The following is a 27,767-nucleotide window of genomic DNA, read 5'->3' on the forward strand; positions in this document are numbered from 1 at the left end:
CTTGGAAAAAAATGTTAAAATGTACTTTTTACAAGTAATTGGAGAAAATAAAATATTATTTAAAAAATAAATGAAGTGTTTCTAAATGTTAAGGAGAGATCAGAATAATAAAACATGTAACATACAGGAGGAAATGAAATAACAAAGATAACACACATTTGTGGGACTTTAAAGTCTACAAAGCCCTTTCCTCAAGATAACCTTCCAAAGTAGTGAGTGCAAGAATTATTATCCTCATTTTTAGAAAACTGAAGCTCAGAAAAGGTCAAATGATTTACTCAAGGTCATATAGCTAATTAGCTGCAATTCTGATTACAAATTCAACACTTTTCATCCCAACTGTAGTGATTCTCTTAATAATCTCTGATGGTATTTTTCTTTAAATGTTAGTAGTTTTAAACTTTACATCCCTTCCCCCTCCTCAGTCTTCTTAGTCTATGGAAGCCTTCTACTTTCTACTAACTTCATTCATTACCTGAAGAATAGTAAATAAGGCATGTTGTGGAGGATGAGGCATTACTAGTATGAAAAAATGTTTGAGAAGACGTGGACTGATATCACTTTTCCCACCAAGTGGAATACCACAAGCAGCAATCAGAGAGGTATCTTGAATATGCTGTGAGAAATAAAAAGAAGATCAAAAAGTCAGTGAATTCTGAGTTTACAAGATAGAGTAGATCTAGGAACCAAAAGGATATGATACCTGATTCTGGGAAGAGACTACCTATTTGAAACTGGTGCATTGTAGATAGCATTATGGGTATATTAGAAATCTCAGCAACAGTTTCCTTTAACACATTATTTGGAGAAATGTTACTTAGGAGATTGATTCTCTCTCTACCAGTCTGATACATTTTTTTTAATAGAGACTCAGCAGGGAATGAGAGATTTATAGCAATGTCCTAATCTTAAGACTAGGCGGTGAATTTCAGTCAATGAAAATCTATTAAGAGCACATTAAGTGCTAGATTCTGAGAATACAAATATAGATGTATAATAGACTCTGCCTACTTTCTGGGTGCTTACAGTCAAATAGTGGAAAAGGACAAATAACTTTATTATAAGTTAAAGTGAAATAAAGGCAAGGGAGGTGCCCAGGTGCTATAAGAAATCTGAGGCGGAAGAAATGATTTTCATTCAAGAATGAGGCTAGGGAAAAAGGGGATGTCAAGGAAGGTTTCATGGACAACATGACAAATTTCTTTCACTTTGATTCCATACTTAACTGCACTGCCACAATATCACACTTTGGTTTTCCTAAGTAGACTTCTCTACAGAGAAAAGAACTAGGTAACTTATGGGAAAGAACTTTCTAGTTCACTTGGCAATTATATTTCTTTGTGTATACAAGATAATCATTCTATTGTTATTACTTATTATATTAATTTTAATTATACCTGATAAATTACAATCAATATGATCGAGTCACTCTTTTTTTCTGTTTATTTTTAGTTTACATCATTCATTTCCACAAGATTTTGAGTTACAAATTTTCTCCCCATTTTTCCCCTACCCACCACCCCAAAACAGCAATCCCACTGAATATCCCCTCTCCCAATCTTCTCTTTCCCATATCTTCCCCCATTCTCCCTCCAACTTTCCAGTAGGGCCCGGTGGATCTCTATGCCCCAGTGCCGGTATATCTTATTTCTCAGTTGCATGTAAAATAATAATAATGATAATAATAATACATATATTTTTAAACATTTGATTTTAAAACTTTGAATTTCAGATCCTTTCCCTTCCTTCCTCATCACCCACCCTTACTGGGAAGATAAGGAATTCAATATAGGTTGCACATGTATAGCTATGCAAAACATTTCCATAGTTGATATATTGTGAAAGACTGACTATATTTTCCTCCATCCTATCCCACCCCCCACTTGTTCTGTTCTCTACTTTGATCCTGTCCCTTTTCAAAAGTGTGTGCTTCCAACTTCTCCCCAGCCTGCCTTCAATCATCCCTCCTCTCATCCCCTTTCCCCTTACTCTCCAGTAGGGTGAGATACCCAATTTAGTGTGTATGTCATTCCCTCCCTAAGCCAAATTCATTGAGAATAAGGTTGACTCATTACCTTTTGCCTTCCTGTTCTTCCCCTCCATTGCAACAGTTTTCCCTTGCCTCTTCTATGTGAGATAATTGACCGCATTCTGTCTCTCCCCATCTTCTCTCATTATATTCCTCTTTTACCTCTCAATTTCACCTTTTAAGCATCATCTCTTCCTATTATTCCTGTGCCCTCTATGTATACCTGTACACATATATACACACACATATGCATTCATACACCCATATACCCTCCTATATAGACATATATATGTACATATACATACACACATATATACGTACATATACACACATTTATATTCCCTTCAACTATTTGCATACTGAGAAAAGTTTCATAAGTTACAATTTTATTTTTCCATGTAGGAATGACAATAGTTCAACTTTGATAAGTTCCTTATGATTTCTTTTCCCTGTTTATCTTCTCATGCTTCTCTTGCTTCTTGCATCTGAATGTCAAATTTTCTATTCAACTGTGGCTTTTTCATCAAGAATGCTTGAAAGTCCTCTATTTCATTGAATGACCATATTTTCCCCTGAAACATGATACTCAGTTTTGCTGGGTAGGTGATTCTTGGTTTTAATCCCAGTTCTTTTGACCTCCGGAATATCATATTCCAAGCCCTTTGATACCTTTGTGTAGAAGCTGCCAGATCCTGTGTTATCCTGATTGTTTCCACAATATTCAAATCGTTTCTTCTTGGCTGCTTGTAATATTTTCTCCTTGATCTGGGAACTCTGGAATCTGGCTATAATATGCCTAGGAGTTTTCTTTTTGGGATCTTTTTCAGGAGGTGATGGGTAGATTCATTCAACCTCTATTTTGCTCTCTGGTTCTAAAACATCAGGGCAATTTTTCTTGAGAATTTCTTGAAGGATGATTTCTAGGTTCTTTTTTTGATCATAGCTTTCAGGGAGTCCAGTAATTTTTAAATTATCTCTCTTGGATCTATTTTCCAGGTCAGTGGTTTTTCCCAGTGAGATATTTCACATTGCCTTCTATTTTTTCATTTGTTTGGATCTGTTTAATAGTATCTTGATTTCTCATAAAGTCACTAGCTTCCATTTGCTCCAATCTAATTCTGAAGGAATGATTCTCTTCAGTGAGCTTTTGAGATTCTTTTTCCATCTGGCAAATTCGGCATTTTAAGGCGTTCTTCTCATTGCCTTTTTGAGCCTCTTTTGCCATTTGAATTAGTCCACTTTTCAAGGTGTTATTTTATTCAGTCAGGTTGTTGACTCTCATTTCATAATTTTCTTGCATCATTCTCATTTCTGTTCCCAATTTTTCCTCCACTTCTCTTATTTGGTGTTCAAAATCCTTCTTAAGCTCCTCTATGGCTTGTAACCAACTCATATTTTTCTTGCAAGCTTTTGGTGCAGGAGTTTTGACTTTGTTGTCTTCCTCCTGTTCCATGCTTTGATCCATTTTTTCCCCAAATAGGAGTCTAATGTCAGATTGCTGGGCTTGCTTTCCTTCCTTTTCTTGCTCATGTTGCTATTCAATTACTTGACTTTTGAGATTCTTCCACAGTAGAACTCTGCTACCAGAGATGGGAGCTTTGTCTCAATTGCTGGGGTTTTCGCAGCTGCCTGAGCTATTAGTTGGTGGCCCTCTCTGAAGCCTCCACATGCTCTGGCAAACTGGTCACACACCCCAGGACTTCTACCCTAGACAGCAAGCTAGATCCAAGCAGGTTAAAGCAAGAGCAATTGCCCCTCAGACTGGTTGCTTGGTCCCCCTACAATCTGTAGGTCAGGAGCTCTGAAGCATCCACTGGGTGGCAGCTGCATGGCTGCCACGCCTCAGCTGCTTCTTCGTCCAGGGGGCAAAGGCTCCACACTGCACTGACCTTTCACTTTGTCCTTAGCATCTATGGGTTGATATTTCTGGAAACCACCACAGCTTCTGGTGGACTGAAGTCCCTCCAGAAAGTGGCTGGCTGTGCCACCCTGAGCCTGAAACCTCTGGTTCCTGTGGGGCTAGGCTAGGCTCCTAGAGTACTGTGCTGGCCCCTTCCTGCTGGCTTGCCAGGTTGTCTTCAGTGGGAGGTTACCTTCTCTCTGTCATTTTTTGGGTTATATAGAAGTAAAGTTTGTTTAGAGCCATTTTTTTACATGAATTGGAGGAGGTGGAAGTGGGAGCCATGCAGAAGTCCTGTTTCTATTCTGCCATCTTGGCTCTTCCCCCAAGAGTCACTCTTTCTAGTGCTTGATAATAAATTTCAGTCCACTCATGCCCACTACATGCCTTTTGGCAGCCTAAAACTTTAATTCTTCCAAGACTGAAGCATTCCATTACTTTGAGCCGTGTAGCCATTTTGGATGTTGAAAAGATGGGTTTTCTTTCAAAAAATTTGATAGTTTTCAAAATGCAGTTTAACTCACTCTCATCCTGTTTAATTCAGTTTAGTTCAGTCTATTCTACAAGGGAAATCAGCTTTTGACAAAGGAAACTTTTAATAATAATAATAATAATAATAGCAGTTTTGAAGACACAAAGAGAAATAATTCTAAGAAGTTTTTCTAAAGATTTTTAAATGATAATATGGATGCTTAGGGAATCAAAGGTTTAAAATGTCAAAAGAAAGGTTGAGCTGCTCAGCTCCTATGCCTCTGCTAAGGAAGAGGAGTTTTAGATGAGAAAGCATAGATCAAAAATGACCAATAGGGAATTTATACTTAAGATATATAAGGAAGTGGTAATATGAATATCTTCCTACCTCAATGAGTTTAAATCACCTGGCACAGATGCATTATCTCTTCTGATTTTGAAAAACAACAGCAGCAACAACAACAGGTGAGTGTGATTGCTTAGCAAACCATAGTCACTGTTTTTTGAAGATTGTGGAGAATGGGAAAGGAAGATTATAGAAAGATAATAGGGGATGGGGGAAAGGAATAAGCATATATATGTGCCTACTACTATGTGCCAGGCACTATGCTAAGAGAGCTTTATAAATATTATCTCATTGGATACTTGCAACAATCCCATAGTATTGAATCCTCATAAGGTAAGCAATGTTATTAACCTCATTTTATAGTTGAGTTAATTGAGGCAAAGGTTGTAACTTGCCCAGAGGCACATAGCTAGTAAAAGGTGTGAGGATTTGAATTCAGGTCTTTCTCACTCCAGCCCCTGTGATTTATCCATTTTATAATCAAGTTGCCGTATACAGGATCCTTAATAGGACCAAAGACTTAGAAGAGACCTTAGCAATAATCTCGTTTAACTCTCTCATTTTATGAAACAGAAAACTGAGGTTCATAACTGTTAAATGACTTGCCCAGGGTCACACAGGAAGGGGCTGGACTGGGATTTTAAAATGCAGGTCCTCTGCCTCTCAGTTCAGTGTTCTTTGCAGTATACCAAGTTGTTTCCTTTATACTACTATGCTAACAATAGTCTAGATGTATTTTTATTTTCTTTTTTGCTTTTTGGAGGGTAATTGGGGATAAATGACTTGCCCAAGGTCACACTGCTATTTTGTTTTGTGTTAAGTATCTGAAGCTGGATTTGAACTCAGGTCCTCCTGACTCCAGGGCTGGTGCTCTATTCACTGTGCCACCTAGCCGCCCCTCTAGATGTATTTTGAAAGGACAGAATGTATTGAATAGAGGTTTGGTCTTGGAGTTAGGAAGACCTGGTTCAAGTCTAACCTCTAATACAAATAATAGTTGGGCAGCCATAGATAATCACTTAACATCTCAGTACTCCAGGCATCTCTCTAAAACTAAGTTACAGATGAGTTGTTGATTTATAGAGGGCCAGTGCCCATTGGGAATTTCCCAAAACTTATGAAATCACTGATCTGGATGAAAAAAATAAAGGTATGATTAATGAACATTTAGAAAGGGGAATAGTGATCCCAACACAACTTCACTGAACTCATCTAATTTGTTTTTTTTTGACATCTATTAAATTGGTAGATCAGAGAAATATGGAAAATACAGTTTACTTAGATTTAGCAAAGAATTTGACAAAATTTTTCATGCTATTATTGTGGAAAATATGGAGAGATGTGAGTTAGATGATAGATGATTCATAACTGGTTGAACAGATGTACCAAAGAATAGTTCTTAATAGTTCAATGTCAGTTTGGAAGGATATCTCCAGTGGAGTGACCCAGAAATCTTTGCTTGATTCTGTACTGTTTGACACATTTCTCTTAATGACTTGGGAAAAAAAGCATAGATGAAATCCTGAACAAATACACAGATGTCACAAAGCATGGGGGAATACCTAAACATATTGGATGACAGAGTCACGTCCCAAAAGATACTGACAGACTAAAACATTTGGTTAAATCTAATAAGATAAAATTTAATAGGGATAAGCTAAAGTTTTATACTTAAAGAAAGCCAGAAGTACAGATGGTATGGGCAAACAAGAATTTATTTGAAAAAGTATGAGGGATTTTAATGTGGTATATAGTTGAGTCAACAGTGATACAGCAATTAAAAAGGCTAATGCAGCCTTGGGTTTCATTATATGAGAACGTTGGGTCTAATACTAAATATGTGAAAATATGGCTATTCTATCTGGTTAGACTTTACCTGGAATACTGTTTTAATAACTTGTCAGCTATAGTGTATTGGGGATTCCTTTTGTAGATGGCTTCTGAAGGCCCTTCCAACTCTCAAATTCCATGATTTAAGTTCTGTGTCCTATGTTTTGATAAACTGGATAGGATGGAGAGTATCCAGAGGGGAGAAATCAATATGGTGAAGGACTTCAAGTTCATGTATGGAGATTTTCTGAAGGAACTGGGGATGATTCATAGAGAAAAGAACAGACTTAAGGGTACAATAACTGTCATCCAATGTTTGAAGAACTGGTAGGTGGAAGTTAATTACTTGTTAGGTTTGTCTCCAGAGTAGAAGTATGAGCAAAAGATGAAAACTGTAAAGAGACAGATTTAGGCTTGATATAAGAAAAAATTCCTGAATATTAGAGCTGTCTAAAACTAGGATGGGTCACCTTATGAGATAGTGGGTTGACTGTCACTGGCGGTCTTCAAAAATTGGATGACAACTCATCAGGTAGGCTGCAGACATCCCTTGTCACTCTGAGAGTATGTGATTCTCAAATGACTGCTCTGTCTATAGCCATTAGCTTCCTTCCAGGCTCTTTTGATATAGTCAGCTCCATTTTAAAGTGTCATTTGTATTTGTGTGTGTGTGTGTGTGTGAAGACTATATTAATGATGTATAGACATGAAACTTCTGAGTAATCTACAAGTTTTTGGTCTCTTTCATTTTTTTGATCCTTAACCTTATTTCCCAACATAGCTTTGGCCAAGACTTTCCCTGGGTCACATAGTCAGTATGTGTTGGGGTGGGACTTGAGGCCAGGTCTTCTTAAAACCAGTGCTCTAACCATTGTGCAGTGCTCACTATTAAAGTAAACAGTGCTCACAATAAGCATTAGTAAAGAGGCCACTGTGAAAATTATTGCTATCGTCCCGGTGCTTGCTCTTACGTTGAAGTTACTGCATATCAAAGTAAACATTGACTTAGACTGGAGGACTTTATTAAGTTCTTGACTAATTGTTCCCATTTTTCTTTATCTTGGGTCTTTTGAATTGTCATGTAATGCTAAATGCCAGTAATGCTCAGTACAAAAGCCATTGTCTACCCAAATTTTTCTGATTCCCCCGGCTACAAGTGCTCTTTCTTCCATCATAACTTGTGTTTATTTGGGAAAGATTTTTGTGGATGTTTATTAGTATACATGTTGTCTCACTCCATTTTAATATGAGTTTTTTGATATCAGAGACTGTTAATATGTATTCCCAGGAGTCAGAATAGAACCTGGCATGTAGAAAGAATTTAATAAATGTTTATTGATTGATATTTTGTATTTTAGCTCCTTAAAGAAACAAGGTGGTATAACTTATCAAACTGCTGCTTTTAAGGAAGCATGTGACAAGGACTTGGGGAAAGGACTACTTTTGGTAAGTAAGAATTCTGAAATTTAACACAGAGGGCTTTGAAATGAAATACCTTTAACCAAAATTAAATTCAGATACATATGAAATTGGGAATATAAGTGGTATTTGAATCTTATTTCTTCCAAATACTTATGATCTGTGTAGAGATAACAAAAGTAATTTCACAGAGAAATGACTATTTGGAAAGTGTTTTCATTTTGCAATATTGACTACTAAAAATTCTAGATCAATGGACTTGAAAAGTTGTAAATATATTGATTTAAAAATCTATCATCCCACATTTTTCTCAGGCATTCCACAATATAATAAATGATGCATTGGACAAAAATTACCATTAGTCGATTTAGAGAGTAAAATAATCAGTGTTATAGCAGAGGGGTGGGTATATATCGATTCAGTTTTAACTCAAATTCTAATTTGCTCGCAACCTGTTTTCATTTTGTCTGGTTATTTGCTTTCAGATTCGGGAATAATAGATTTGCTTAATTTGCAAAATTAATTAGCATGGCCAATCTTGAATCTTCTAATTTTGCTAAAAAACTGTTCTTACACCATAGTATACACATGCAGCATCTAGGTATTTAGACAGTTGAACTATCTAAAATCCTTACTTTACTGAAAAATAGTTATAAATATTTAACTCATTGTTAAACAGTAATATTTTATGGGTAAACAAAACTCAAAAATGATTTATACCTTCCATGCAAGTTGTTCAGTATTATAAAACCCTCCTAATTCTAATAATTGTCTGACCAATTCCAGGGGTGGTTGTGCCCCATATTCCTCTGGTACTGGTGAATTCAGATCATCGATAAATATTACCACCTTTGGGAAAAAAGTAAACAGATTTAATAGTCATTATATGCTTATCTTCCTTTAAATTATTAAATAATTATGATAACTAAATATACCATTATTACAAAAAGACTTTGTGTTATGGAAGTTAGGTCCAATAGTTCTCAGAGAAATTATTTTTCTATTGTATTAATAAACAATTTTAAAATTAGGATTAAGGTTTTTTTTTTCTCTCTATGTCCTCATTCAGGGACCAGCCCCTGTAGGTCAGTCAGTCATCCTCTGAAGGACCTTGGATGGATCAGATTGTCTAGGGTTGGGAACGTGTGCCTTGAGGCCACATGTGGCCTTGTAGGTCATTTGGTGCAGCCTTTTGACAGAGCCCAAGTTTTACTGAACAAATCCTTTTATTATGAGGGTTTGTTCTGTGAAATTTGGATTCAGGAAAAGTGCTGCACTTGAGGACCTAGAGGGCCACATGTGGCCTCAAGGCCACAGGTTTCCCACCCCTGATCAGGGAACATGCTCCTTGATCTTAACCAGGACTTCATCTGACTAGAAGACCCAAATTTTGTTTAGAGTAAAAACAAAATCTAGTCTAGGTGCATTCCAGCCTTAAAGCAGTAAGCCCATGTCCTTTTACCCCTCCACTGGAGATTATAGTGACCTAGCTCATGAAGGAGAAAACCAACCTAAGTACTCTGGGTAGAGACATATTGCTTTGTCCAGATTGCTGGAGGGGGCTGAGTCTCATTATCAAGCCATATTCTTAGCAGGAACAACTGGAGACTTTTAGCCCACCTCTTCTTTAATATGCCTATCCTCCTGCCCACCCCCATTGATTGTTCACTAGTCAGGGTTGATTTTCACCTGTCAGGGACGTTCCCTTTTCTAAAAATATTTAAGGCATTTGGTATCACCATTAGGTACCTTTGGATACAGAGAAATCATGGACAATCAATTTATTAATTATCAGCTAGCCTAATTAATAAATTGATTATTGATTACCCAGAAACTTTGTCTCTCAGGTTTTTCATGTGTCTCAGTACAGTGGTATTTTGATTTTGATCAAATAGAAACAGATTTCTGTGGGTTGCATATTGACTTAGAAAAATACAAATTAATATTGCCTATTGCATTTTATTTTGTTAAACATTTCCCAATTAAATTTTTTGGGGGAGCTGTTTGTTTGCAATACATAGTGTGGGTGAGGTATGTGTCACTTAACTGCCCATTAAACACATAAACTTCATTGTAAGATTGTACCTAAATTAGGATTTATTCCATTTTTGTTGTTCTGTGGTTCAGAAGTTAGATCCCAATTGGGTTTGAAATCATTGAGTACAAGGGCATCTTTTTTAAGCATTATTTGATGTTAAGATCCGTCAGTTCAAATTCTCAGGACTGTATTTTATTATCTTGAAAGTAGAATAAGGAAAACTGGCTAAAGTAGGATTGGGAAATTGTAGAGAAGTCATCCTGTTCACTGTCCCTTGAGGGGTAGACGTACGGTGATTGGAGCCTGAAGCAAGAACTTCACTATTGGCACCCTTATGTGTCTTATAATTGGACTTTAAAGAATGTCCTGCCATCAATATTACGTTGAATTCCTGACATCTTTTTCAGTTATGATTTTGCTTGTATGTACTTCATCTCCTATAACCTAAGGATCTCAAAGTCCCACAAGTTATCATTTCCCTTTGCAGGGGAGGCCTGTCTTCCAGGAGTTAACTTCATTACCTAGCCAGTGTTCTCTCTCTCTCTTTTTTGTATGCTTTATTAACTTCTGATTTACATCACTAATTTCCACCAGATTTTGAGTTACAAATTTTCTCCCAGTTTTTCCCCTACCTATCACCCCAGAATAGCAGTCCCACAGGCTATCCCCTCCTCCAATCTGCTCTCTTCCATATCTTCTCCCATACCCCCTTAGACTTTTTCAGTAGGGCATGATGGGTCTCTATGCCCCAGTGCCTGTATATCTTCTTTCCCAATTACATGTAAGATAGTATTAATAATAGTATATATTGTATATATTTAAAATACATATATGTAATATATATATATATATAATATGTTTTATATATATATATAATTTTAAACATTTGATTTTAAATCTTTGAATTCCAGATTCATTCCCTTCCTCCTTTGTCACTCACCCTTACTGGGAAGATAAGCAGTTCGGTACAGGCTGTACATGTGTAGCTAATGCAAAACATTAACATAGAAGATACATTGTAAAATACTGACGATATTTCCCTCCCTCCTATTCCACACCCACTTGTTCTATTCTCTTCTTTGATCCTTTCCCTTTTCAAAAGTGAGTGCTTCCAACTTCCCTCCCCCCAAGCCTGCCTTCCATCATCCCTCCTCTCATCCCCTTCCCCCCTACTCTTCTGTAGGGTGAGATACCCTATTTAGTGTGTATTTAATTCCCTCCCCGAGCCAAATTCAGTGAGAATAAGGTTGACCCATACCCTTTTGTTTTCTTATTCTTCCCTGCCATTGTAACCTTTTTTCCTTGCCTCTTCTTTATGAGATGGTTTACCCCAATTCTGTCTCTCTCCATCTCCTCTCATTATATTCCTTTCTCACCTCTTAATTTCCCCTTTTAAGTATCATCCCTTCCTATTAAATTGGTCCTGTGCCCTCTATCTATGTATACCTGTAAGCATATATACACACATTCACATATGTATTCATATGCCTGTATACCTTCCGATATAGACATATATATGTAATATATAGACATATAAATATATATATACATATATATTTATATTCCCTTCAACTATTTTCATACTGAGAAAAGTTTTATCAGTTACAATTATCATTTTTCCATGTAGGAATGTTAATAGTTCAACTTTTATCAATAGCTTGTGATTTCTTTTCCCTGTTTACCTTCTCAAGTTTCTCTTGCTTCTTGTATCTCGATGTCAATTTTTTTATTCAACTCTGGTTTTTCATTAAGAATGCTTGAAAGTCCTCTATTCCACTGAATGACCATATTATCCCCTGAAAGATGATACTCAGTTTTGCTGGGTAGGTGATTCTTGGTTTTAATCCCAGCTCCTCTGCCCTCTGGAATATCCTAAATATGCCAGATCCTGTGTTATCCTGATTGTGTTTCCACAATATTCAAATTGTTTCTTTCTGGCTGCTCGTAATAGTCTCTCCTTGATCTGGGAATTCCGGAACCTGGCTATAATATTCCTAGGAGTTTTCTTTTTGGGATATTTTTCAGGAGGTGATCGGTAGATTCTTTAACTTCTATTTTGCCTTCTGGTTCTAGAACATCAGGGCAATTTTCCTTGAGAATTTCTTGGAGGATGATTTCTATGTTCTTTCCCTGATCATAGCTTTCAGGTAGACCAATAATTTTTAAATTATCTCTCCTGGATCTATTTTCCAGTTCAGTGGTTTTTCCCATAAGATATTCCACATTGCCTTCTATTCTTTCATTTGTTTGGATGTGTTTAACATCATCTTGATTTCTCTTAAAGTCACTAGCTTCCCTTTGCTATAATCTAAATCTGAGGGAAAGATTCAACTCATTGAGCTTTTGAGATTCTTTTTCCATCTGGCAAATTCAGCTTTTCAAGACATTCCTCTCCTCATTGCCTTTTTGAGCCTCCTTTGCCAATTGAGTCAGTCTGTTTTTTAAGGTATTATTTTCCTCAGTCAGGCTGTTGACTCTCATTTAATAATTTTCTTGCATTGTTCTCATTTCTCTTCCCAATTTTTCCTCCACTTCTCTTATGTGCTTCTTAAGGTCCTTTATGGCCTGTAACCAGCTCGTATTTTCCTTTGAAGCTTTTGGTGCAGGAGTTCTGACTTCACTGTCTTTCTCCTGTTCCATGTTTTGCTCCTTTTTGTCCCCAACATAGGAGTCTAATGTTGGGATCTTCTGTTTGCTTTGTTTCCTTTGCCTGGTCATGTCACCCCTCAATCTCTTGACCCCTGGGCTTTTTGCCACAGTAGGACTCTGCCACCAGACAGGGGAGCTTTCGTCCCAAATGCTGGGGTTTTCTCAGCTTCCGGAGGTATTAGTTGAATGCCCTCTCTGAAGCCTCCACACGCTCTGGCAAGTTGGACACACACCCCAAGACCTCCATCCTAGACTGCAATCCAGATCCAAGCAGGTTAAAGCAAGAGCGATTACCCCTCAGACTGGTCACTTGGTCCCCCTACAGTCTGCAGGCCAGGAGCTGAAGCTGCCACGTTGGTGTTGGCTGCAGCCAGGTGTCTCAGTGGCTTCTAGCCCTGGGGGCAAAAGCCAATGCACTCTGGACTACTGGTCCCAAAGTCCACACTGCACTGACCTCTCACTTTGTCCTTAGCATCTTTGTGTTGATAAATCTGGAAATGGCCACAGCTGCTGTTGATTTGCTGGTCAGGCCCACCCTGGGGCTAAAACCTCCAGCTCACACAGGCCTGGGCTCGGCTCCCAGAGCGCTGCGCTGGCCGCTTGCTGCTGGCCTGCCAGGCTGTCCTCAGCGGGAGGTTAGCTTCTCTGTGTCATTTTGTAGGTTCTGCAGCTCCCAAGTTTGTTTAGAGTCCCCTTTTGACATGGATTGGGGAAGGTGGAAGCTGGAGCCTGGTGGAGGTCCTGCTTCTACTCCACCATCTTGACTCTGCCTCCCAATTAAATTTTAATGTGTATCTATGTGGGCCACACTCAGTAGTGCAGGGGGCCTCATTAAGCTGTGAGGTGTGGTAGATGTCGGGCTATGCTTGGGAGTCAGGAAGACCTGATTTCAGACCCTTTATTAAATGTGTGACCCTTGGCAACCCACTTACCCTCTCTGAGACTCAGTTCATTCATTTGTAAAATGAAAATAATAATAGTAGCTACTTCACAGGGTTCTTGAGAGGATCAAATGGAATGATGCATGTGAAGAGCTTTGCAAACCTTAAAGCACCATATGTCAGCTATTATTATTTCCGTTATTAAAATACAGCAGGTAAAAGTTGGGACTTTGCAAATATTGAATGATAGAAATTGAAATAGAATCTCCATTCATTTTTTATTTGGATAAGATGATTAATAGGTCCAAGGACAGATAGTTTGAGAAAGTCTATATTATCCACGGGCAGAACTACTTGCTAGATATGGGCCACCTAGCTACAAAGCCATTAACTAGGAATTTTGACACACAATGGGAGAAAAATCAAATTGTCCCTTAAAACATTTCTTTTGTTCTTCATGTGAAAAATAATACAAAAAGCTTAAAAAAATTGGACCTGGGGCAGCTAGGTGGCTTAGTGATTAGAGCACTGGCCCTGGAGTCAGAAGGACTTGAGTTCAAATATGGCCTCAGACACTTGCTACTCTTACTAGCTGTGTGACCTTGGGGAAGTCACTTAAACCCAATTGCCCTGCCTTCCCCCTTCAAAAAGCAAAAAAAAAACCCCAAAAACTGGACCTGTGATTTCAGTGGGATAAGGAGCTCCCAGGTGAGGACATTCCTCTACCAATTTAGATCCACACTTGTTCTTCAACTTAAAGCAGAAAGTTGCCATGGTGTAGTGAAGAGAGAGCTGTATTTACAGACAGGAAGTCCTGGATTCAAGTGTTGCCTGTCATCATAGGTATGTATAGATTATGGGTTAGAGGCTGTGGTGCAACCAGTCCATACTCTGTATACACTGACACATAATTCTGTCCCTGTGACCCTGAAAAAATAATATAACCTCTCAGGGCCCCAGGTAACTCTGTAAGGTGAAGCAAAAAAAAAAAATTCAAGACAAAGTCAGTTGAGCAGGAAGGAGAATTTCTACACTATCAGCTCACAGGGTAGTGTTATTCCTACCTTAGCTCCTTATTTTAACTAATTGTTTTTGCTAAATCAATGCTAAGATCAGTTGTTTCTCTATTGAAGAAATCGTATCAAAATTTTGCACTCTGAATTTTGCTGCCTTGAAAATAATCTCCAATGCCTTGACCTAGTTATGGTTCTCTTTAGTTGTCAAACTGTCACAAATTATTTATTCAACAAATAGTTATAAAGTGCTTATTGTGTGCAAAGGACTACTACCAGTCACTTGTGCCCTCTCTATACACCAGACACCTAGAACCTTCAATTCAGTTGTAAATAATGATGGGATTGAAAACTGAGACACAATTTTACAAACTCTTCTCCAATTTGGTAAAAACTCACTTTCTATTCTGGCTCCAGAAATGGTAGTTGATCATAATTGTGTAATGATTTTGGTAGCTGCTGGCTTCAGACAGCACAAGGAAGGGACTCACATCCCCCATGGGGAGATTCAGTCACCTTATGGATAAAATGCCTCTGCTCAAGCACATGGAGTGATCTCACAAGTGATCTGGGTTTGTCTAAAGGCAGAGGTGGGGCAGACACACTTGGGGCTACCCTGGTTCATCAGTTAACATTTTTACCACCATCTGCTTAGAAAGCAGGAGTTTGTCAAGTTATAACAAGCCTACTTTTTGAGATTTAGGTTAGGATCCAGGCACTGCCTATATTGTTGCTTCTTACTACTGCTCAGATTTACAAGAGGAAAAAGGTGGTGGGGAAAAAAAAGCATTAGCAGAGGCAACCTTGATACCTACCTTTAATTTTACAGCCTTACCTTCTATCATACACTCATTCCAAAGTCTTAGTTCACTCATTAGATATGGAGATTTTAATAATAATAATAATAGCAGCTAGAATTTATATAGAAGCTTATGATTTGCAAAATGCCTTTGTAAGTATTATCTCATTTGAGGTTCAACTAGATAGTGCAGTGAATAGAATGCCAGAAGATTCATTTTCCTGAGTTCAAATCCAGCCATAGACACTTATTATCTGTGTCCCTGGGGAAATCACTTGATCCTATTTACCTCAGTTTCCCCATCTGTCAAGGAGCCAGAGAAGGAAATGGTAAACTACTCTAATATCTTTGCCAAGAAAACCCCAAATGGGGCCATGAAAGAGTCAGACAAGATTGTAAAAGAACTGAACAACAACAAAAATCTCATTTGATCCTTATAACCACCCTGGGAAAGAGGTGCTATTATTATTATGCTTATTGTACAGATGAGGAATTTGTGGCAAACAGAGGTTAAGTGATTTAACCAAGATCACACAGCTAGTATGTGTCTGAGGCCAGATTTGAACTCAAATCTTTCTGACTTATCTTCCTGACTCCAGGCCTGGTGTTCTGTGCACTGTGCAACCTTTTACTACTCTTTTGACACTTTTTTCACCTTTCATTTTTTATCATATGAATTTTCTGATGCTCTGAGCTGTTCAGAATCACGTGGAATGTTTTTATTTTTACCAATTTCTTTTTATATACTAACATTTTTATTCTTAGGAGCAGCTAGGTATCACAGTTGATAGAATACCAGGCTTGGAGTCAGAAAGAGTTGACTTTAGGTCTGAACCTGAGTTCAAATTTGGTCTCAAACACTTATAAGCTATGTGACCCTGGGTGAATTGTTCTTTCTGTTTGCCTGAGTTTATTCATGTATAAGATGGGGTAATAACAGTGCCTACTTCCCAGTTGTTGTGAGGACCAAAGGAAATAACCATAACTTAACATGGTGCTTGATACATAGTAATTGCTCTATAAATGTTGTTATTGCTATTATTAAAAAAGATGCCTACAATTCTAATCCATAAATAGCATTGATATGGTCCAGTGGAGGATGGGGAGGGGGAATTCTTACCTGGCTGTTTTGTGGAGCTCCATGAATGTCTTTACTTTTTCGTATCAATTTCTTAAGAATCAGCTCCTGAGTTTTGCTGGCAGTTGTATTGGCACTAAATTTTATTGTGGACACACTAATGGTGCTTGTCAGTTTCATGTGAGTTTCTTCAGTTTCTTCCTCTTTGGACCAATAATATTTTTGTCCTAAGGAAGCTAGACACAAATAAACATTGAAATTCTGAGGAAATATCTTTATTCTTCAGGCAAAAACAGATTAAGTGCCTACTAAGCCAAACGTTGTGTTAGGTAAATAATGCACAGGTCTGGTAATTGCTGAGCTTAGAACCTAGTTGGGGAAATAAGACACAGACAGAAAACTCTGATAGAAAATTGGTACATGATAAGTGTTTAAGAGAGGTCCAAACTAATTCTTACATGAGATTTAAGTAAGGAAAAAATAATTTCCAATTGATAGGATTTATGGAGGAGATGAAATTTGAACTTGGTCTTGAAGATTTTAAGATAAGGTTTCAATAGTCAGAGATGGGAATGGGTAGAAAGACAAAGCCGTCATTTGGAGTGAACAAAGGCATATAATGGGGAACTGACAAGTTTGTCTGAAAGACAAATTGGGAGAAGTAGAACGACATAAGATTGGAAAAATGGTGAGGGGCAATGTGTTAGGTTTGGTGGTTCCTGTGTGATAGAATAGAAGTCTGTACTTGATTCTGGCAGCAATAGGGAGCCACCAAAAAGTTTTGAGGAGAAGAATGATATAATCTGGCACTGAAGTGAAGGCTGGAATGGTAGAGGAAGACAGCAGAGGTAGGGAAATCCACTAGAAGACAATTGCAATAGTTCAAGGTAAGAGAATGAGAACTTAGACAAATATGGTGGCAAGGGAAAGGATGGGACATAGTGGAGAAAAATTGTGTGAAAGCAAAAGTGCTAAGATCTGACATCTGTCTGGATACATAGAAGGTGAAGCAGAGAACGAAGTCAATTGTGGGGGTCTAGATTAGGGAAGAGGATCAGATCTGTGATTTTCTTGTTGTTCAGTTGTTTTTCAGGCCCCCAACTCTCCCAAGTGTGGTTTTAAGCGGATTAAAATGCAATTTGGAGATGTTTAACAAAAGAAATAAAAATACAATAAAACACAGGTAATGTTAATATATGTTTCCCTAAGTCAGTACATAGCCTTTGGGAATCCTTATGTATGGTTTAATGGTTGCCATTTCTACATGAGCTTGACACCAGTGGTTTAGACCATGGATGAGGAGTCAATATTGGAGGTATATTAATTATTAATACTAATATTAATTAATTACTACTTTCTTCATGACCCTATTTGTGGTTTTCTTGGCAAAGACACTGGAGTGGTTTGCCATTTCCTTCTCTAGTTTATTTTACAGATAAAGAAACTGAGGCAAACAGGGTTAAGTGACTTACTCAGGGTGACATAGCTAGTATGTGAGGCCAGATTTGAACTAAGGAAGATGAGCACTCTATGTGCCACCTAGCTGCTAAGTGATTTTCTTAGTATAGGAAATCCTACCAGTGCAAGTCCATGCCTTCTCTGAAATTTATAAACTATAGCATGAAGATTGACTACTCCAGGGTAACATAAGCGTAGATGTCACTGGTGGGATTTGAACCCAGGTCCTCCTAGCTCAAAGGTCAGTTTGCTATTTTGTCATGGTACCTCTCAGATGGGGTGGTTAAATGAACAGTTTTAAGATTGGCAGAAATAAGGAACTCAATTTGAAGAGGAGGGTTTTTGTTATTGTTGTTGCCTTTTGAAAGATGATGCTTGTTTTTGGACATGTTAAATTGAAGATTCTAGCTGAAGATTCAGAAAGAAATATACAGTCGACCATTAGAGGCTATGGTCTAGACCAGAGATATCAAACATGCTGGATGAGGCCCATTCTTACCCGTTTAGTCTCCTGGGATGGGGAACCTGTGACCCGGAGGCCATGTAAGGCCTTCTAGATCCTCAAGTGCAGCTCTTTGACTGAATCCAAACTTCACACAAACGTCACACACTGATCTGTGAAGTTGGGTTCAGTCAAAGGACTGCACTTGAGGACCTAGAGGGCCACATGTGGCCTCAAGGCCCCATGTTCCCCCCAGCTGTCCCAGACTCTTGCAGTATGGCTTCAGATCCTATCACTATGCTAAAAATGTGTTTTTCCAAGATCATCAACGAACTATTTATTGTCAGACAGGATGCCCTTTTCTCTGTGTTTGTACTTGATGTTTCCTGCCATGTACAAAAATGTATGTATTTATAGAATGCAAGACCATCACCTGTCAGGATGCTGAGTAACTCATCTTTGTGAATTCACATCTGGCCTCAGATATTCACTAGCTGTGTGAACCTGGGAAAGTCACTTAACCCTGTTTGCCTCAGTTTCTTCTATAAAATGAACTGGAGAAGAAAACAGAAAACCACTCCAGAATCTTTGCTCTCCAAATGGAGTAACAAAGAGTTGGACATGACTGAATAATAATGTGATATAAAGTTAGCAGAATCAAAAGAACAATTTCTATAACAACAGCAATATTGTAAAGATAAACAGCTAAAAAGACTTAGGACTTGTGATCAACACAATGAGCAACCACAATTCCAGAGGATTCAGGGCGAAATATACTCTCCACATGTATATGTAAATGTAAATATATGGATATGTACTCCTACTTACACATGTATGTATACATACATATATATATATATCTTGATCTGTGTATTTTGGATTATGGTCAATGGAGGAATTTATTTTATTTGATTTTACATATTTGTAACAGGGTTTTTGTGTTTCTCGTTTTCCCAATGGTGGAAGCAGGGAGGTGTGAAGAAAGAATATGTTCTAGAAAATAAAATAAAATTGAACTAATAATAAACCTCTGTAAATTTTTCAATAGTACTAAGAAATATGTTCCTAACTACAAAAGATTACCAAATAAGTTCATCAGATCTTTATACTTAGAAGTCATTGAGAAAAAAATTTCCAGTTGCCTCCAGATCTATAGTACCCTTAAAGAGCCTCTCATGAGTAAGGATAATCTCCCCTTGTCCAAATCATTCACCATGGCTTTGGAGACAGGACCAAAATGAATTTCTTTAATCTGAGTAAGTTTTAGGTTTTTTTTTTTTGAGGCATTAATATAATCACTTATGACCATGAGAATTTTAATGTCTTCTGAAAACTTCAATGATACAATGTTGACTAATCCATAATTTAAAATCCTAACCGTATTTGTTGGTTGTAGTCCCCTAATGGTAAATGATTTGCACCTTTGTAGGATGAGAAGTGTCTGCTACTATTTATTTCTTTGCATTTACCTCAGTTTCCACACATACCTAAATCTTTAGGTGTTGACTGAAAGTTGTCTGTAATTAGCAAGTGGAGATTGTCTTGTAGGCTGCTAAAAACCAATGAAAAAAGTCAGGATTAGCTTATTTAACTGCTTTGGGGTGGGGGCTGAGGGGATTTAAATCTGTCATTTCATCAATGTGGGAAATGCCTAGCGTTGGAAAGTTCAACCGAAGACACAGATCAAAAATGAATAAATCTGAAATCATTAGTCCTTGTCATTTGTTAAGTGGCATTAATATGGGATCATTGTGAGGCTCAAATAAGATAAGGCGTGAGATGTATGTCAGTAGTTATTAGTGCTATTTGCCCGCAGTCAGCAGGCCCGTGCTCTACTGATGATTTCCTTCCCAGATCCTTCTACTGCACTCCTGGGGAGCTCAAGCAATGTTTATAGAGCAATACAGAGGTATGCCAGGAGATGTTTAATAATCAGGTACTCCCAGAAAAGAATGTGTACAAGTTTATTTTGAAGTTTAAGCTGTATTATCAACTCTTCTTTTAAGTCTAAAAAAATCAACAAATAATAAAAATTTAAGAGTGATTCTCACTAACTATTTAGAATAAGTTCTGCCACACCCCTGGAGAAGGTAAGTGACTTGACCATAATCAGAGAGCCAGTGTTTGTTTGACTAAGAACTTGAGGTCTTCTAGACTCTAAGGTTAGCAAATGTCAAATTGTTTTTCTATTTTAAAAATGATTACTTATAACAAATGTGTTAAAAGATATACCCAAATTATGAAAACAGGAGACTATGATTTTGGAGACTACTATTTCGTTTCTAACTCATATAAGACAATGGTAAATATTTTCCTTTACAATGATATTGTTAAAATAATTGTCATTATCAATGAAAGCTTTGCTAGTTAGTGATTTGTAATAATTTGAAAATTATATATATATACACATATATACATATGTGTAATTATTTTTTGTATAAATAAAAAACAATTTTCTCTTGATTTTCAATATCATTTTTTAGAATAAAAGGTATCTAATCTGTCATGCACATTTCCAAATTAAAGCTTTCTTCAATATGACTTTGACTTCTCCATCTAACAATTAGTATATATGGTCTCTTGTATTTCCATAAATCCTTCTCTATTTTGAAAAGATAATCAATAAAATTTTCCTCCTCACAAAGTTGTTTATATTGTACTTTTTTCCTGCTTTACAACCATAAAGATTAAAATATGGTCAACACCATTATATACAGATGCCTAGGTAATATACGGTCTTACCTAAGATGCTGTGATTACCTTTCATAACAGCAGTACAAATAGTAGCCCAACTCATTATCATTTTTTTTTCTTTGTGAAGAAGGATTTGGTCTCTGCCAAATGCTTCTACTGGAAGAATTAAAAACAATGACAAATTGGCTCTCTATTTTTTTCTTTTTAAGTAAGGAAGAGGGGGTCCTAGCCCAGAAGGTAGAATGTGAGCTCTGCTGGAGGCAGGGCATGACAGTCATTCATTTCAGATTTCAGCTTCTGTGACAGGAAATGAACTCCAATTACCCTGAAATGACCATATCAACTACCCTATAGAAAGGGAAGCTATATTGGAGCAGTCAGCCAGCATTTCAAGGCAGAGACTCCTTCCCTCTCTTATTCTAAGACAACTTAAGTCATATATCTTTTTTTGCTCAATGTCCAATTTTTCCTCTCCCATCTGGGAAACAGAAAGGATGCTTTGGATATCCTTGCATTTCTTTATAACAGCCCATTCATTCCTAGTACATCTAACCAGAGACTAATTTCACAACATCCTTGCTAATCTGGTAAAAAGGATATGTTGTATTTATCTTACAGGTAGGATATTTGAAGCAAAGAGACAGTACAACCCATTCCATGAATAGACCTTGGAGGTAAAAAACTAGAAAGTTGAGTTTTCTCACTATTATTCATTATATAACAGGGTATAATATATGTTACATACTATGAGTGCTTATGCAAGCATGTGCAAATGGCATGTGCATAATAAGACTAGAAAGTGTTTTAAATCTAATTGTATGCACTACTCTTTCACATACTAGCTTTGTGACCTTGGTCAAGTCATTTAACCTCACTGAACCTCAGTTTCCCTTCCAGGTTTAAAATTCTATGATTCCTATAGTCATCTTGGTAAATATAAATGAAAATCAAAGATATACCTTGTTTTATGTAACATACACATCTCTCAAAAGATGAGTGTAAAATAAGTTGTCATAAATTGAACCATATTTTGAATATATTAGAGAAGCTTATAATTTAAGCTTATAATTAGAGAAGCTTATAATTTAAAGGAGTCCAACTATGTACATTTTTTTTTGGGAAAAAACCCCTCTTTTTTGGTTAACCTGGATTTTCACACATGTATATTTGAAAAAAATTTTTTTTGCAAGATAAGCAAGGTTGGAGTTTAACATATATAGCACCTTGATTTTCTAATTCCTTTATACAAAAAAACATCTCCTAAAATAGTTCCAAGTTTTATCTGTAATCCCTCTGGGCCCTGAAGTTTCTCAAGCATTTGGTTAATGACAGCAGTCTTCCCAACACCAGACTCTCCTAAAAGAAAAGAAAGAGTATGATAAATTAGATTTTTTTTAACCTAAGAAAATGACCAAATAGATTTTTAGAAACTTTCACATAATTTTAAGTTAATTTAATAATCAATACTCAACACTCAAAACGATCTGATTTTTTGCCTAAGGCAAGAATATTAAATTGTTTGCCCTTCTCTCAGGAGTTAGCATGGAAGGCTGCAGACAATTGAGGTATCTTTCAGGTATTTTTTGCCCCTCAACTTCATGTGAAGGACTTTTCTTGACTTTGTTATAGCACTACTCATATCTAATCTCCTCTGTTTTCTATTGTAGGATGATTAAGAAGATTAAGATCAGGGCTTAACATGAAACCTCAAAACTATTTGAACCATTTATGAGAGAATAGGTGAGGAATTATAATTCTTGTTTTCATTTCAGGTTAATTTGCCAAAATTTCCCAGGTTCCTTGATTTTAGTGGATAAATTCAAAGCCATTTTTTTTTGCCCTAAACAGTAAAATATATGATAACACCTTTCATGTATAGTACTTTTAACTTTTTAGAGTGCTTTCAGAAATTATTTCATCCACTACAGACATCAGTGTTATAAGGAAGAGGAGGGATATTTGTAACCATGCTAATGTAGCATAAATATAAGTGAAGGACAATGGTGTAAGCAAAGCACAGCTAACTCGAAGAACCCCCTAAACACTAGTACAATAATACCAATGTAAGAGGCAAGTGGAGTTAAATTAATTTATTACTCCTCCCCCCTTCTTCATCTCCCTCATTTGTGGCAGTGAAAAGATGCTGATACTCTTGTCAGGTAAGTCAGAGGTATGAACCAGGTATGGATAAGGCCCAGATAACTCAGATACCAAATCAATCAGAGGCTTGACTAGGTGTAAAAAAATCCTTTGATCAGTTTACAAGTCCTTGAAAGTTCTTTGATGAAATAGTATAGTGAGTTTATTGGTATTGGACAAGAAAATTTATTCATGCCCTCTGTGTCATGTGCAAAACAGCAATCCAATTTGGAAGCTAGAGATTTCCATGTCTGGCAGCTTAGAAGTGGAAGGCTCTATCCCAGTTCCTGAGGGGAGAGGGGTCTAGATCTTCATCTTTGTCTCTTTTCCACCCTCTGGGCCAGAGGAAGACCTTGTGAGCTTAAAAGGACCAAGAGGTTCCCTTAGGATACGCTTAGTATCCTAGCAGAAACCCCTAAAGAGAAAGAATAGGAAGCTAGGTCTGCATGGGAGCCAAGAATAAGAGAGATACATTGAGGAAAGGTGGCTTCAAGGTTCTACAAAGAGTCCTGCAGAAAAGCTATACTCTAAGTGGGAACTTTATGGGTGCTCTGTGAAGGGGAGCAAAGGACTTTCAGAAACCAGGAACTGTGAGTTGTCATCTATGCCACATGTGCTCTATGTCCTTGTGGGAGAGTATCACAGATGTCTGGGGTTGATGTTTTATGCCAATTCTTCTTATATACCATCTCAGTAAATATTTCTTTCTAAAACCTAGTTAAGTATAGCTGATTGTTACCAACTGATATCATGGAGGTGGGAGAATCACACCAATGGGAACTAGAAAAGCTATAGCACTAGGAAATGACCTCCCAACCTCCAAGGGCTACTCTTAGAAATCTGAGAGGAGGCATGGAAAACTTGCCATGGGGACTCAGTCTGCCAGTGCAAAGGTAGACTGGGAAAATCGTCCCAAAGCATGTGCTTTATACAAGCCTACTGGGATGCCAGGTATCCAGCATCTCAATCACCTAGATATAGTGATTCATTCATGACTAAAATTGCAGTTACAGACTGCAGGAGAGTGTATTCTCACTCCCAGTAAAAAGGGAGACTGAGAATTGTGTGCAAAATTAAGCTTTGGCTATTAGCTCTCCTGTGGCTTATAATGAATAGCAGATTGGAAGCAACAACGGATGAATGAAGAGGCGGGATGTGAAACACTGAAAAGTGAAAGTTAATAGCAAGGGAGACAAAAGAAGCACAGAGTTATTACGCATGTGGACTACCATGGCAGTGGAAGCAGACAAAATCTTGTGGTCACCTTTCTGGAAAAGTTAAGAAAGTATTTCTTAATATTTAAAAATAAATTTAAATTTTTTTGGGAGGGGCGGGGGTGGAGTACATCTGCAGCTAGGTGATTAGGAGAGGCTTTACATGAAAGATGTAGTTTGACCTAAGTTTTGAAGAAACAAGGGATTCTAAGAGACTGAAGTAAGGTGGGATTACATTTCAGGCTTGGGAAGAGCCAGTTTAAAAGCAGAGAGATGAAGTCGGAGGAAGACCCTTATGTACAAAAATATTTATAGCAGCTCTTTTTGTGGTGGCAAAGAATTGGAAATTAAGGGGATGACCATCAATTGGGGAATGGCTAAACAAGTTGTGGCATATGAATGTAATGGAATACTATTGTGCTATAAGAAACGAGGAGCAGATGGACTTCATATTTACCTGGAGAGTCTTATATGGACTGGTGCTGAGTGAAAAGAGCAGAACCAGGAGAAATTTGTACACAATTACAGACACAACGTATGTGTGATGACCAACTTTGATAGACTAGACTTTTCTCAGCAAAGCAGGGTTATAAGTCAACTCCAAAACACTCATGATGGAGAGAGATATCTACATTCAGAGAAAGAACTAGAAAGAGCAGAGTTTGAATGCAGATTGAAGCAAACTACCTGCTCTCTGTTTTTCTTGCTTGGTTGTGTTTCCTCTTTCCTATTGATCATTCCATCCAATACAATCCTTCTTTATAACCTGACTAATGTCTAATGTGAAACTATTTGCAGATCCTATACTTGATTGTATGCTGTTATGGGGAGGGGAAGGGTGGAGGGAAAAATTTGAATCTCAAGGAATTGTGGAATTGAATCCTGTAAACTAAAAGTTAACAAACAAATTAATAAAGACCAAAAAACTTTAAAAAATAAAAGCAGAGAGATGAGAGAAGGTAAAGGAACAACAAGATGGCCAGTTTGACTTGATGGAGAATGCAGGAAGTGAAATAATTTATAAGTTTGGAAGGATGGATTGGAGACAAGTTGGGGAGGGCTTTAAAAACCAAGAAGAGTTTATATTTGATCTTAGAAGCAATAGGGAGCTATAATTGTTTATTCGAGTAGAGGATTAACAAGGTTCTATCTGCACTTTAGGAAAATCACTTTGGCAGCTATATGAAGATATCTGTAGAGAGGAAATACAAGCAGGGACATTAATAAGGAAGCTGCTACAAATGTCTAGGTGTTACTGGCTTTATAGATACTTTCCAGCAAGAAGAAACATTTTAGGTTTGGTTGTATGTGTTTCTGGTTAACGTAGTTTTCAAAAAAAAAACAGTGCTAACCAAGGAAGAGACAAGTAAATTCTTGTGGGAACAAATGGTATAAAGAATAACAGGGACTGCAGCAGCAGGAGTGACAGGCACACATCTTTCAAGTCAATGAGAAGATGGACTGGCTACTGGAGTTAGAGTGAAGAGACAAAGGAAACTAAGAGGTTAGCCTTGGTACTGCAGTTAGTCCCACTTTTATTGGTCGGAATGGGTATTTGAGTCATTACTGGTTGTTGACTTTCCATTTGAGAGAATAAGGATCAAACATGCAGTGGATGTTTCCAACTTCTCCTCTTGCCACCTGGGACAGCAGACATTTACTCCAAAAAAAATTTTTTTTCCATGCCCTCTAAAGCTGCGTTTACATATTCTGTTGTGGTTAGTTTATTGAGTTGGGGCAATGACATGACCACTCTTGTGCTTAAAGAAAACTACTTTGGGAATTGATGATTTGAAGTACGGTTTGACTTGTAGCAAGGAGACCAACCAGAAGGTTACTATAATGGTCCAGAAATGTAGTGATGTTGGCTTGTACTACAATGTTGGAGGTCACATAAGTGTAAAGAAGGAAGCATACAAAAGACATGTCATGAGTGTAGGAATGACAGGACTTGGCAACAAACTGGAGGAATGGAGTAAGTGTGAGATAAGAGTCAAGGATGAAACTTATTTTAAGAACAGGGGTGACCGGGAGCGTAGTAGTGACCTTGACACTAATAAGAAAATTGGAAGGAGTGAAGGCTTAGGGAAAAAGAAAATGAGTTCAGTTTTTGATTGCTGAGATTAATATATCCAAAGACATCCAGTTGAGATGGTCCATTAGGCAGTTGGAGATGTGAGACTGGAGATCAGGAGAGAGGTTAGGGCTGAATAAGTAGGTCTGGGAATCATTAGGATAGACATGATAACTGAATGATGAGATCACCAAGCAAAATAGTATAGATGGAGAAGAGAAGAGCTGTCTGCACAGACACTTAGGGGGACATCCAAGGTCATAACCTAGATGAAGATACAGAAAAAGAAACTAAAAGAAGTGATGTCACAGGTAGGAGAACCAAGAGAGAACAACATTACAAAAAACCTAGAGGGGAAAGGGGATCCAGGAAAATAGGGTGTCAAAAGCTGCAGAAGGATCAAGAAGGATGAAGACTGAGAAAAGGCCATTAGATTTAGCGATTAATAGATCATTGGTGTCTTTGGAGGGAATAGTTTTAATTGCATGATTGTATCAGAGGCTAGACTGCAGAGGATTTAGAAGGGAGAAAGAAGAAAGTAGAAGTGCTAATTATAGATGACTTTCTCAAGAAACTTAGACAAGAAGGGGAGGAATAAGTGCATCATGGCTTATTAAAATTGTAAATGTTAATAGAAATATTTCAAAATGTATTATGTACTTCTTTGCTTTATCAAATCAATCAATCAACAAATATTTATTAAGTAACAAGGGTAAGAATATACAAGGGTAACTAGGTAGTGTAGTGGATAAATTGCCAGGTCTGGAGTCAGAAAGACTCATCTTTGTGGGTTTAAATCTGGTCTCAGACATTTACTAGCTATATGACCCTGGGCAAGTTACTTAACCCTGTTTGCCTTAATCTCCTCATCTGTAAAATGAATTGGAGAAGGAACACAGAAAAGGTGAAAAATGTTGTAGAGACTAAGATTTGGGAACAGGATATGAGTGTTGGTAAAAAGTGAGAAATGGAGTAGAAAGCCAGGGTTGAGAACCTGGGTAACAAGACTGATTGATGGTGGTATCCTAGACTTAGGGAAGTTCAAAAGAGAAGACAAGTTGGGGAAATAGTAGTGAGTTCTATGGATTCAAGCTTCTATACACAAATGTAAAAAGTTTAGGCAACAAATAAGAAGTGAAGGTCCCAATATAACCTCAAGGATATCATGCTGAGACTTAGTGTAATGAAACCCATGCCTGAAATATTGCTCTGGATGAGTACGCCTTATCCAGAAGAAACAGGATGGGTAAAAAGACAGGGTATAGTTGGGTTAGCATTTCATATTAAGAAGAT

The 27,767-nt window shown here is 37.4% G+C and overlaps 1 protein-coding gene across 1 annotated transcript in view; it reads right to left on the reverse strand.

Moving 5' to 3' along the window:
* Window positions 1–27,767, reverse strand: part of DNAH14 (dynein axonemal heavy chain 14) — a 412,217-nt gene that overhangs the window by 151,636 nt on the left and 232,814 nt on the right. Inside the window, exons 47-51 of the mRNA XM_069062634.1 lie at window positions 22,271–22,403; window positions 19,841–19,905; window positions 16,496–16,689; window positions 8,716–8,844; window positions 476–616 (exon numbers count right to left, since the gene is read on the reverse strand). Of these exons, the coding sequence (XP_068918735.1) occupies window positions 476–616; window positions 8,716–8,844; window positions 16,496–16,689; window positions 19,841–19,905; window positions 22,271–22,403 (662 nt within the window). The remainder of the gene's footprint in view (window positions 1–475; window positions 617–8,715; window positions 8,845–16,495; window positions 16,690–19,840; window positions 19,906–22,270; window positions 22,404–27,767) is intronic.

The sequence above is a fragment of the Petaurus breviceps genome, unplaced genomic scaffold (genome assembly GCF_028583685.1).
Source record: "Petaurus breviceps papuanus isolate PSGF00001 unplaced genomic scaffold, PetGlider_PUasm1.0 90466, whole genome shotgun sequence".
In the NCBI taxonomy this organism is placed as follows: Eukaryota; Metazoa; Chordata; class Mammalia; order Diprotodontia; family Petauridae; genus Petaurus; species Petaurus breviceps.